Below are 12,786 nucleotides of genomic sequence, written 5' to 3'. Positions count from 1 at the left end.
ATTAGATGCGTATGCTGAGAAGTGACTGACGGGCTCTGCTACATATACGTACTTCAGGACTTCTTGTAACTAACTGGGGTTACGGCCGACCTTACCCCTCCATCTTTGCACGTATCGTAGTACCTGCACACGTAGTATCGTAGTGCCTTCTATGGGGTATAAAGATAACTGTTGATCTGGCTGACACTATTAGAGGTTCGTTACATGTGTTACTCGAACTGATACCAAAACTTCGAAAAACAGCCCTCCAGACACTACTTTGCGCCCGCTTCAGCCCTCCTTTCTGCTATACTTTCATCTTGCCAGTGCCTGGCTCGGGGTAACCTGCTCGTATGGGGCTACAGGCTGCCACTAACTGGCTGCTACTGACTGCTGTAAATGCTAACCGCTGAAAGCTCTTCTGCTGGCCGACGGCCGGGGCATGCGGACTGCCTTTCCTGGTAGTACACTCGGCCCATCCCGGTAGAACAGGTGAGATGGCACCGAGTGACTACCCGTGACAGCTAGTTACCCCTGCGGCGGCGGCAGCGAACTCGACAGTCTTAGTTATGGATAATCATGAAATCTGCACTCGTCACAACAGCGTGCTCTTACTGATCTTTGTTTATCACTGACCTTCCATTTGCATACGCCAACTCGCCCAGTAAACAAATATATTTCCTACTCACCAAGCTCTTCATGACGCCCTAAACGTAACCATCATCTTTACTGAAGTCTACCCCTGACCACCCTCGGTGCATGTGCGATGCGTACATTACACCCCCCCCCCCTCTGCCTGCTCTATCGTTCCGTGAACATGTGCCGCAGCTCGGAAGACCAGACAGAGTACGACCCGTACAGCTCGATCGGCTCTAAGGGCAGGGCGTCGCCGCCCAGTCCCGTCAGAAAGGACTCGAAGCGGGAGAAGAAGGTGGAGGTGGTCCCCGCACAGGTAGGAAACGGAAAAGATTTGAAGCTGCCGCTGATGTCGAAATGAATTTTATTTTAGGTGGTATAGGAGATTAAAATGCTGGTCAAAATCTACTGTGTCCGTGTTTTTTCTGATTTATGCTTGTACGAACAGGTTAGTGACGTGTGATTACTGATTCGGTCTTGTCATGAGGTATGCGCGACCGGCTTGCGGTTGAATGACGCAGCCACGCTGCTGATAGCGTTGGCTCTATGCCACGGATACCGATCACAATAACGTCATAGTTGTTAAGCCGATTTACTCCCATTGTCAGTTTGAAGATGCGGCTGGTGAGCTCAAACTCCTCGTTAAATTCCAGGTCCGAATTAGCTCATGACTCCCTCAGCTGCTCTCACGTCCGCCTCAGTAGCTCCTCAGTTCGCCTCGATAACTCATTGGATTCCCGATTAGAGGCTTATTAGGACCTGCACCACAACCTTCGTTTGGCATCGATTTTGAACATCCCCAGTAAAGTCGTACTTCACTCACAAAAATAATTAGCATCGAAACGCCCACAAGATCAAGCCGTCTGCTGTCGGTATTAATTGATAACTGCTTGTTCTGGCAGGACCGGGAGGATGTGAACGCTCTCATCCGGGAGCTGTCCTCCGACCGACCGACCTCCGAAGCCCCGGCGCCCGCCGAAAAGTGAGTTCACTCAACTGTCGAGGGGTACCGTCCCTGGGCGGGATGCTTGGTAAGGGTATCGGAAGGCTTCCACGGGTAGGACAAGAGTACGGGAAAGATCACAGGGTACCACGTGAATGGAGTGAGCCAACACGCGAGAGAAAATGGTCGTTTTCTGTTTGATTCTTGAGTTCGCTGCGTTTAACTGCTAGGCTTTTACGCTTTGGAGCTAATCTAAATTACATTATTTTGACATATTACGTATCACTTAATGTTTGATGCAGTCTGTTCGTCTTGCTTTCTGTAATAAAAGATCGTTCGTATTCGTTATATTGGTAAGAACACATCCTTCCCAAGTCGATCCGTGTCAACATCCCTTACATCTCCCCACATTCACCCAGAAAATAATAATTTACTTTTTCACTTCTCGTGCACAATTTCACGCGTCGACAAATAAACCGCACTTCCATTACACCGCCACCTGGCTTTCAAGCCACACATAAGTGACAAAGAAGCATAGTGATCACTGATCAATCACACCACCCGATGCGAGCGTCACTCGCCAGCACCTCCGTCAACTTCAACCAGTGGGCATCCACCGCCACCAGTCCTGTCGCTGCGAGCATCACTCGCCAGCACTTCAAGTTAACTTCAACTGGGCCTCCACCGCCACCAGTCCTGTCGCTGCGAGCATCACTCGCCAGCACTTCAAGTTAACTTCAACCAGTGGGCATCCGCCGCCACCAGTCCTGTCGCTGCGAGCACCACTCGCCAGCGGCCAGCACTTCCGTTAACTTCAACCAGTGGGCATCCACCGCCACCAGTCCTGTCGCTGCGAGCATCACTCGCTAGCACCTCCGTCAACTTCAGCCAGCGGGCCTCCACCGCCACCAGTCCTGTCGCTGCGAGCATCACTTGCCAGCAACGCCAGTTAACTTCGACCATACTTCCAGCCAAGTTAAACTATCGAATGACCGATAACACAAGTCTCCAGTTGCCATCTCTTCAACTGCCAACTCTTCGATTCGATTATCGTAAAATAAAGCCGAAATAGCTTGTAATAAAAGATCGTTCGTATTCGTTATATTGGTAAGAACACATCCTTCCCAAGTCGATCCGTGTCAACATCCCTTACATCAAGGCCGTATAAGTTAGGTAAGATCGTCCGGGCTCGCTAATGTTACAAATCTGCAACACTACGGTGACGTCACCGGCGCATACGCTCCCCGGCTCGATCCGGACCCTGATGCGGCGGCTGCAATCGCTGCCAATCGAAAAATTACTTCTGCAATAGCGCTTTTAAATGACTTTAAAAAGGGGAAAATATGATAACAAAATAATTATGAGAATTCCTTGTCCTAACTTGGATCGTATGAACCCGCCACCTAGTGGACAACGCCGCAATTAGGGTTGAGTTGGCGATCGCCAGGTGGCTCGTCAGAAAGCTGTCAGCCGCAGGCAGGAGGGGGCCTGCAGGCGCTTAATATTATGTTAACGCCAGGTTATGCTCAGGAAAATGCGACACGCTTCGGAACGGTCATCTATCTCGAAAAAGATGCGGTGCCCTGTGGTGTTATTCCCACATGAATCGGGACCCGTAGGCCGTGTAGTCACCGGCAGCTCCCAAGGCCGCTAGGCGCTACGGAGCGATACGTAGGTAGGTACTTCGAAAATCGCTAGACCAAGGACTCAGGGGCGCAGCCAGGGAGGGGGCACACTGGGCTTTAGCCCCTCCCAAATCTAGCAGGCGCTTTCCACGATCATTCTGCGCGCCGATGGCGCCTATCAGTGTCCACGTCCAGCACTCTAGTCGCCCTCGACGGTAAGCCATTGCGGCACATCATGCGGCACTGGCGCCCAGGTTTACAATTTTCATAGACTACTACATAGATATGTAGTAGTCTATGCAATTTTATATCTCTTTGTGGGTGAAGAAGCACCCACAATCCTGAAGTGCCGGATATCCACTCCCAATCTCCTGACCATCTAGCGCCCTCGGCTCACCTTTAGCGCCCTTCTGTCTGTTCGGCGCTCTTCTGCTCTGTCGGCGCCCTTCTCGGCCTTCAGCGCTCTCCTGGCCTGTCGGCGCCCTCTTCACATTCGGAGCCCTCCGGGCAGACCAGTTGGCGCCCTCATGGGCATTATCACACAGCATCCTCCTTATCTGTCTCGTCCTCCACAAGTCCACACATGTCAGCGCCCTCCTGACCTGGCAGCGCCCTCCTTATCGTATTATAGCGCCCTCCTCACCGTACAATGTCCTCCTCACCTGTCGCCATCCTCCTCACTGTATAGCGGCCTCCTAACCATACAAATTACAAAGCCCTCCAGACCGACGCCCTCTACGTTCAGCGCTCTCCTGACAAGTCGGTGCCCTTTTCACCGTAGAGGGCCCTTCCTGATCTGTCGGCGCCCTCATGACCGTGCATCGCCTTCCTCACCTGTCCGCGGCCTCCTCTTTATACAGTATCCTCCTGGCCTGTCAGCGCCCTCTTCACTCGTATAATGCCCTTCTCATCGTATGGCATCCTCCTCACCACACGGCGCCCTCCTGACCTGTCGGCGCTCTCCCCACCATACAGCGCCCTGCTGACTTGTCGGCACCCGCTTCACGGACAGCGTCCTCCAGATCTGTCGCAGCCCTCATCACCGTGCACTGTGCAGTGCTCTCCTGACCTGTTAGCGCCCTCCTCGCCTGTCGGCGACATCTTCGCGTTCAGCGCCCTCCTGACCAGCCGGCGCCCTTTGCAACGCATAGCGCCCTCATCACCATGCATCGCCCTCCTGACCAGTCGTTCATCGTACAGCGCCCTCCTGACCTGTCGGCGCCCTCCTCACAACACATCGCGCCCTTCTGACCGGTTAGCGTTCTCCTCACCATGCAGACAATGCAACAGTGTACAATTAGGAAATCGTTAAGGAACCTATGTTTAACCCTCGCCGGCACAGGCCATTTTGTCATTCGACGGCACAAGGGGGGGGGGTTGGTACGACCCCTCCCCCTCGCATTTGGCCCCTGATGGAGCTAGAGCTTCGCGGAAAAAACGAGCGTGTTGCCCGTCACGAGAGGAAGCCAATGATATTTAAGTTTAAGGTCCTAGGTCATCGGTTGACCTTCCAGGTCAGGTCAATGACCCAAAAATCGGGAATACCGGGACCTGTTAGAAAGTCGTAAAGTGTGGCTGCTAAGGGTTTTCCGGGGTGCTGATCACGAATATCGTGTTAGTTTTGATCACAGATGATGTCGTTAAGCGTTCAGACCAGGTCGGGTCAGATCAGAGGTCAACCGGTAGGGGTCATGACGGGTATTCGTAGTACCTGTCATCCGTCTCTGACAGCTTCGTAGCATGTTACGAAGGCACCGAAACTACTTCGTTAATGTTCAAATGATTGCTAAATTCGAATTCAGCTCCAAAAACTAGCCTAGAAACATGTAAAACTCGAAAAAGTGAACCGAGGTCACCAAAGGTCAATGACCTGACCTGACCTTCAGGTGACCTTGACACCCACCCTAATGCATGGGAGCAACATCAAATCACATGTTTGGACGATTGAAACCACGAAAAGCTTGCAAACGCGCGGCTAATGCGAGCCAACATACGCCGAATCGTGATTCCGGCCAAACATGGTCTCGGAAAAGAGGTCACAGGTCAAAGGTCATTTGGGTCAGGGTCATGAAATTTTCAGGGTAGGTGTCAAATTGATCAATGCGAGGATACTAAAAGTTTCGTCGTGATCGGCCGCATTTTACGCGAGTCATTCGCGAAAAACCTTAGGGGGGTTCCCCCTGTGCCGGCGAGGGTTAAAGTGATTTTAGGCGCGAATTAGTAATGAAGCATTTTCCGGAAAATAAAAGCATGACAACGTTTCTAGCGTTTCCGGAACGTTTCCGGAAAGGAACTTGTTTACAACCGTGACCCTCAAAATCATATGCAAGGCCAAACTTGCGGCGAAGGCCAGCTGAGAAGTGTACGCTCCCGTGACGTCACGGCTAATGTTAAAGAGTCGGGCGCCCGGCACATAGGAAAGCTCGGGATGACAGCCCCCTGCCTTACATCTCCCCACATTCACCCAGAAAATAATAATTTACTTTTTCACTTCTCGTGCACAATTTCACGCGTCGACAAATAAACCGCACTTCCATTACACTTTCCCAAGCATTTGTGATGTCGCGACTGTCCTCTCACCCATTCATTCCTTGCTGCTACGGTCCGTCGCCTACATCGCCCCACCCCCCGTTTCCCATCCTCCACAGGTCGGCCGGGGCGGACGGTCTGGGTCGTGCTGTCCTCTCACCCTCCACCTGCCGTTTCGACCCGCCACCTGTCTCATTTGTGACCGCCGCTCCACAGGTCGGCCGGAGCGGACGGACTCGGTCGTGCTGTCCTCTCACCCGCCATCTGTTTCACATGTGACCGCCGCTCCACAGGTCGGCCGGGGCGGACGGTCTGGGTCGCGTGCAGCTGACTCTCCGCTACAGCGACACCAGAGAGGCGGTACTGGTCACCGTACACCGGGCGGCGTGAGTACCGGGGGAGGGCCGGCGTTCGGGGACTGGCGGCGGTGGCATACGACTGTTAATTAAGCATGAGGATATTCACGTAACTAACGGGTGCTTCTCAACTTAAATTTACATGTAATATTTTGTGCCAGTTAATATGCTCCCGTCATTTTCATATGTCTTTCTCAGTTTAGTTACTCTGGCACATCATAATCATGTGAATATTTTTACCGTCTCACTCATTATGTACCTTTTATGTGTTACGCAAATATGATCGTGACCATTCGGCTTCTCTTTGCTGGGACAATGCTCGTTTTTTTTTTCTCGACAGAATCCAAGACCGTTTTACCTTTCAAAGATAGTTTCAGCCATTCATATAGGAGTCCATGTGTTCTATTAGAGCGATATGAGTCTGATCACTGTCTTGGCTGTGTCCGCAGGAACCTGCCTATGCAGGGTGACGACATCCCCGATCCGTACGTCAAGACGTATCTGCTGCCGGATAGGTCGGAGAAGAACAAACGGAAAACGGAGGTAGGGATGGCGCCTTATCGAAATGCCCAGGGGGTGGAGTTCGTTTGTAATCGTTTTGCTTCCATAATTGGGCTCTGAATAGAGGCATTACATGGGTTTGATTGAGTCTTTTGTATGAAGCAAAATATCATGTACCATCAAAACTTAATCGGGACTGTGGCGTAATGTTTGTATTTTCTTCAGAAACTGACGGACAACTGTGACCCGGTATATGAGGAGACGTTTGAATACAAAGGTCCTCTGAGCGAGTCCCAGCTCCGTACACTGGAGGTGCTCGTCGTCAGCAAGAAAACGTTCGCCAGAAACCCCGTCATCGGAATGGTGAGCTGATGACGTTTTTTAAGAAAGTACATCTGGACGCGAGCTTGCGAGAGCTCTGCCCATATCATTAATTTTCGTCCATCTCGAATTTTCACGTTTTAATAAATCAACATTTTCATCTTTCCAGAAACACATTGACCTGCGCGGAGTGGACCTGGAGACGGGAACCACCGAGTGGTTCGACCTGGAGCCGGAGGAGCGATTCGACTCGTGAGTTGACGTTGCTATTTATAAATCTTACACTTTGTTATTTTTGGTGCTATTGTTACCGCAGCCTACGCTACAATATCAGCTCAAATCTCTTAATAAAACACTTTTTGTAATGCAAGCCCACGCTGTGTTTCTACTTTCCAGCACGTCTTATGTTGCCACCACTACTTGCAATGGGTGACGGCAGTTTCTTTGCTCGGCAGCTCGCACCCGAAGCCGGCGGCAGTGCCGGAGCCGAAACCCGCGGCAGTGCCGACAGCACCGGAGCCGGAGAAACAGGAGCCTCCCCAGCCGGCAGCCGAGCCAATCCCGGCTGAGGTGCGGGCTTAGAAACCGTGTTCCGTTCACTGTCGCGCTGGTACAGGGTGTCCCAGAAGTCTTGAAGCTTTTTTATTTTTGTCGTGTGACCTTGTTATGCCACTGATTAAGGCAAATGACGCCTCAAACGAAAGAGAATGAACTGAAGTTTTGTATTTTCATGCCTAGAGCACCACCAAAGTTAGGTGGCCCCTGTTGTGAGTCGCACAAGATTGAGCACGAGAGATCACGTTCTTCGCTGCCGCCAAGATCTCCCGGTTTGCGAAACACCGGTGTCGCCATGCCCGTTTCTGGTCAGCTTCAGAGCCTTATTTCATGAAGCGAGCCAGGAAACAGAGCATTGGATCTCCGAGAAAACATTGGCAACATAATGATTTACTGATCAGAAAGTCTCCTGACATGTTTGCACGCCTCCATTACGAAAATAAGGCTCAGCTGCTTGAGCGCGCTAAGCAACAGCCCGTTGTAATCCTTTGATTCGTCGCATTATTATGGTGCTAAAACAAATATCACCCCGTCGCAAATATATGTCGCTAATATTATGTCGCTCGCTTCAGGGAATAAGACTCTGAAGCTGACAAGAAACGGGCATGGCGACACCGGTGTTTCGCAAACCAAGAGATCTTGGCGGCAGCGAAAGACGTGATCTCTCGCGCTCGTTCTTGTGCGACTCACAACGGGGGCCACCTGACTAAAGTGGTGCTCTACGCATGAAAATACAAAATTTCAGTTCATTCTCTATCGTTTGAGGCATGGTTCGCCTTAATCGGTGGCATAGCAACGACAAAAATAAAAAAGCTTCAAGACTTCTGGGACACCCTGTATTATAAGTTTTTTTTTTATATAGTCGTGGATTAAGAATATCATCATGACATCTGATGCTGTAGACTTGAGTGTAGGTTGTGTACCTGCCAGGAAGCTCTGACGATATTCGGTGAAATACGACCTCGATCTTACCGCGGGTCAATACGTAAGCGTGAGACATTTTATACCTCAATACCTTGTCGGTGGCACACTTCCATTAATGTTCACCTGTCTTCCATTGTTTTTATGTGGCTAACCTGCACCCGTGCGGTCTCACAGACCCTGGTCAGTGACAAGCAGCCCTCTGATGTGACGTCACCCGGTACCCAGCCGGCTGAAACGCCTCAGAAGACCGAGTCGACCAGGTGAGGTGGTGGACACTGTCACAGACGGGTGTGTGGAACGTTGACCGATGGAATGGATGGAGATGTAGCTGGAAAGGTAGACATCAGGGATGTTACGTTAAGTCATCAGGAATGTGGCGGTAATAGAAATAAACTGTGGCAAGAAATTTCGGAGTGACCCTGAATGTTTCTGCACAAATGGGATTCAGCATTTTCGAAGTGATGCAAAATTATGTTGATTTGTATCTCTCGCAGAAATTGTCTGAGCAATCCAGAGAAGGCATTTAACAAGTGTTGTACGTGTAGTTGTCTACAAAGTTTGGAAATTTTCACCTCAGGAATGTAGCCCAGTTTGCGACACCAGCTATCTACCCACCACACAGCTGCTCTGTCCTTGTGTATCACTCGTGCTGTCTCCATTCATCGGTATGTCGTGAGCCTTCGAAATGTGGTTTCACCCAGTGTTTGTGATGTGTTTCCAGCTCTGCCGGGGCCGATGGTCTGGGGAGGGTTGAGCTCACACTTCGTCACAGTCGTTCCAAGGACGCCCTCGAGATCACTGTACACCGGGTGGTGTGAGTAGACCGCTAACGGAATCCACAGTGTTATCGGTCAAACCCGCCGGCTGTTGACTGATTCTTATTACAGTTAAAGCGCTTCTCTATTTCTCTTATTATTAGTTTCGAATCAATATGCGTGTATACCATTTGCAGACTGACCAAACAATGTAGCAGAATAATTTTAGAATAGCAACTTACATTATTACGAGTAAAATGTACATACATTGATAATGTGGCTCAGAGAGCCAGTGGGTTCCCAAATTTGTTTTATTTATGACTTGTCTTTTCGTCCACAGGAACCTGCCTATGCAGGGTGACGACATCCCCGATCCGTACGTCAAGACCTACCTGCTGCCGGATAGATCGGAGAGCAACAAACGAAAGACGAAGGTAAGGACCGGCTTTGTTGCGCTTAATCACCTCTGTAGCAGAAATCTATATCTTAAGTTAATATAAATTTAGGTACGTCTCTTTACTTAAACCGAATCGTTTGTGCAGAACGGTGATATGATACGGATCACCTAGTTACTTGAGATGTCTGCATCACGATTGTTTTTATTTCTTCAGAAACTGACGGACAACTGTGACCCGGTGTATGAGGAGACGTTTGAATACAAAGGTCCGCTGAGCGAGGCCCAGCTCCGTACACTGGAGGTGCTCGTCGTCAGCAAGAAAACGTTCGCCAGAAACCCCGTCATCGGAATGGTGAGCTGATGACGATGACGAAAGTTCATCGGAATGAGATTTCGCGTCAGATCTGCCTTTCTTCATTAATTTGGCCTATCTCAAATTCACGTTTACATTACATTCGTACTTTGTTTCTCCCTCAGCAACACATTGACCTGCGCGGAGTAAACCTGGAGGCGGGAACCACCGAGTGGTTCGACCTGGAGCCGGAGGAGCGGTTCGACTCGTGAGTTGACTGCTATTTATAATCTTACACTTTGTTCTTTTGGGTGTTGTTGTTACCGCAGCCTACGCCACAATAGCCGTTTTCACGACGGTCTATCCGGCGAGTGCACCTAATTTGACCAAATCTGCACCTAATCTCTTTTACAGCAAATATCTTCATTTTATGAATTTATTTCAGTGTTTTAATCGATGATGCTCTCTGATAATACGACAAAGCAGGCATATAAGCAATTAGTGTAACCCTAGCTGATAGCTACTAAGAGACACACTGAACCTGATTTGACCAAATCTGCACCTGATCTGCACCAGAATTGCACCAAATGTGTACCAGATGGCTGTCATGAAAACGGCTAATATCAGCTCAAATCTCGTAATAAAACACTTTTTTATATGCAAGCCCACGCTGTGTTTCCACTTTCCATCATGCCTCATGTTGTCACCACTTCTTGCAATGGCTGACGGCAGTTTCTTTGCTCGGCAGCTCACACCCGAAACCCGCGGCAGTGCCGGAGCCGAAACCTACGGCAGTGCCGGAGCCGAAGCCCAGCTCGGAGAAACAGGAGCCTCCCCAGTCCGCAGCCGAGCCAACCCCGGCTGAGGTGAGGGCTTAGAAACCATGCTTCGTCCACTGTCGCGCTGGTATTATAAGTTTTTGATACAGTCGCGGATTAAAGGGACCCTCCTACCTTCAAAAAAGTTAATGAATTGGCATGAAAGTGATGCCGCTCGGTTCAGAAAGAGCAAAAAACGAATATCTACCAAATTTCATCGAAAAATATTCACCGGTTTTCAAGATATTAGACTTTACTTTTGTTTACTTTTTGGGATCTCCGCTGTTCCTAGCGACTTTATTTGAAAGTGCGGCATTTGTTGCGCGCAAAGCAGCATATACCACCGCGTGCTACCAAACGTTTTAGTAAAAGATTTAAAATCGTTAGATCTCCGCTGACGTCACAAATTCTAAGGGGGCATACCAATGCATTAGCCCCTTAGAATCCGAAAACTGCAAGTTTGAAATTCGATATCTCCGAATTAAAGCATTTTTCGATGTTGTGAGTGCCCAAACCGGTATTTTCAGGCCATGGCCACCAATTTGGCTATCTCAACTCAAATCTAATGTTAAGGTGGGAGGGTCCCTTTAAGAATATCATCATGACATCTGATGCTGTAGACTTGAGTGTGGGTAGTTTGTGTACCTGCCAGGAAGATGTGACGATATTCGGTGAAATACGACCTCGATCTTACCGCGGGTCAATACGTAAGCCTGAGACATTTTATACCTCAATCAATACCTTGTCTGTGGCACACTTCCATTAATGTTCACCTGTCTTCCATTGTTTTTATGTGGCTGACCTGTACCCTCACGGCCTCACAGACCCCGGCCAGCGACAAGCAGCCCTCTGATGTGACGTCACCCGGTACCCAGCCCGCTGAAACTCCTCAGAAGACCGAGCCGACGAAGTGAGTTAGTGTACACTGTCACAGACGGGTGTGTGGAATGTTGACAGATGGACTAGTTGGAGATGTAGCTGGAAAGGTAGACATCAGGGATGTTACGTTAAGTCATCAGGAATGTGGCGGTAATAGAAATAAACTGTGGCAAGAAATTTCGGAGTGACCCTGAATGTTTCTGCACAAATGGGATTCAGCATTTTCGAAGTGATGCAAAATTATGTTGATTTGTATCTCTCGCAGAAATTGTCTGAGCAATCCAGAGAAGGCATTTAACAAGTGTTGTACGTGTAGTTGTCTACAAAGTTTGGAAATTTTCACCTCAGGAATGTAGCCCAGTTTGCGACACCAGCTATCTACCCACCACACAGCTGCTCTGTCCTTGTGTATCACTCGTGCTGTCTCCATTCATCGGTATGTCGTGAGCCTTCGAAATGTGGTTTCACCCAGTGTTTGTGATGTGTTTCCAGCTCTGCCGGGGCCGATGGTCTGGGGAGGGTTGAGCTCACACTTCGTCACAGTCGTTCCAAGGAAGCCCTCGAGATCACCGTACACAGGGTGGTGTGAGTAGACCGCTAACTAAATCCATTGTGTGATCAGTCAAATGCGCCGGCCGTTGACTGATTATGACAGTGACAGTGCTTCTCTTATCGCTTATAATTGGTTCCGATTAAATATATTTGTACAAGATTTGCAGACTGACAACCATGGTAGTAGAACAGCAATGTTAGAGAAGCAACAGTAGTAAAAGGTACATTGGTACTGTGACAGTTGGCGAGCAGTGTTTTCCCCACTTTGTTTTATTTAAGACTTGTCTTTGCGCCCACAGGAACCTACCTATGCAGGGTGACGACATCCCCGATCCTTACGTCAAGACTTACTTGCTGCCGGATAGGTCGGAGAAGAATAACGCAAAACAAAGGTGGGAGCGGGTTTTGCTGCGTTTCATCTATATCTTTAATACAAATGTAGGTACCTGGTACACTTTTTATTAAATTGCTTGTGAGTAACGCATGCTTTGTTGCGAATCACCTACTTGAGATTTCTACGTCACCGTTGTTTTATTTTTCTCAGAAACTAACGGACAATTTTGACCCGGTGTATGAGGAGACGTTTGAATACAAAGGTCCGCTGAGCGAGACCCAGCTCCGTACACTGGAGGTGCTCGTCGTCAGCAAGAAAACGTTCGCCAGAAACCCCGTCATCGGAATGGTGAGCCATGGAATTTGTCTGGAAACGGCACTTTTGAGAGAA

General features: G+C 49.4%; 1 protein-coding gene across 2 annotated transcripts in view; it reads left to right on the top strand.

The window, feature by feature from the left end:
* The window catches only part of LOC122384055 (extended synaptotagmin-2-like), a 65,045-nt gene extending 52,301 nt beyond the window's left edge, over positions 1 to 12,744 (top strand). Inside the window, exons 22-38 of one of the 2 annotated variants that reach the window (XM_043371029.1) lie at positions 808 to 931; positions 1,518 to 1,597; positions 6,006 to 6,098; positions 6,518 to 6,611; positions 6,795 to 6,932; positions 7,060 to 7,142; positions 7,346 to 7,460; positions 8,544 to 8,629; positions 9,091 to 9,183; positions 9,465 to 9,558; positions 9,736 to 9,873; positions 9,999 to 10,081; positions 10,562 to 10,679; positions 11,456 to 11,541; positions 12,003 to 12,095; positions 12,362 to 12,454; positions 12,607 to 12,744. In XM_043371029.1, coding sequence (XP_043226964.1) covers positions 808 to 931; positions 1,518 to 1,597; positions 6,006 to 6,098; positions 6,518 to 6,611; positions 6,795 to 6,932; positions 7,060 to 7,142; positions 7,346 to 7,460; positions 8,544 to 8,629; positions 9,091 to 9,183; positions 9,465 to 9,558; positions 9,736 to 9,873; positions 9,999 to 10,081; positions 10,562 to 10,679; positions 11,456 to 11,541; positions 12,003 to 12,095; positions 12,362 to 12,454; positions 12,607 to 12,613 — 1,618 coding nt within the window. In that variant the 3' untranslated portion in view covers positions 12,614 to 12,744. The remainder of the gene's footprint in view (positions 1 to 807; positions 932 to 1,517; positions 1,598 to 6,005; positions 6,099 to 6,517; positions 6,612 to 6,794; positions 6,933 to 7,059; positions 7,143 to 7,345; positions 7,461 to 8,543; positions 8,630 to 9,090; positions 9,184 to 9,464; positions 9,559 to 9,735; positions 9,874 to 9,998; positions 10,082 to 10,561; positions 10,680 to 11,455; positions 11,542 to 12,002; positions 12,096 to 12,361; positions 12,455 to 12,606) is intronic. The other variant, XM_043371030.1, reaches the window with a different exon arrangement.
* Positions 12,745 to 12,786: the final 42 nt, after the last annotated feature.

The sequence above is a fragment of the Amphibalanus amphitrite genome, unplaced genomic scaffold (genome assembly GCF_019059575.1).
Source record: "Amphibalanus amphitrite isolate SeventyFive unplaced genomic scaffold, NRLGWU_Aamphi_draft 000180F_arrow, whole genome shotgun sequence".
NCBI lineage: Eukaryota > Metazoa > Arthropoda > Thecostraca > Balanomorpha > Balanidae > Amphibalanus > Amphibalanus amphitrite.
Note: the sequence above shows the minus strand (reverse complement) of the source record. Positions and strands in the feature narration are given on the sequence as shown.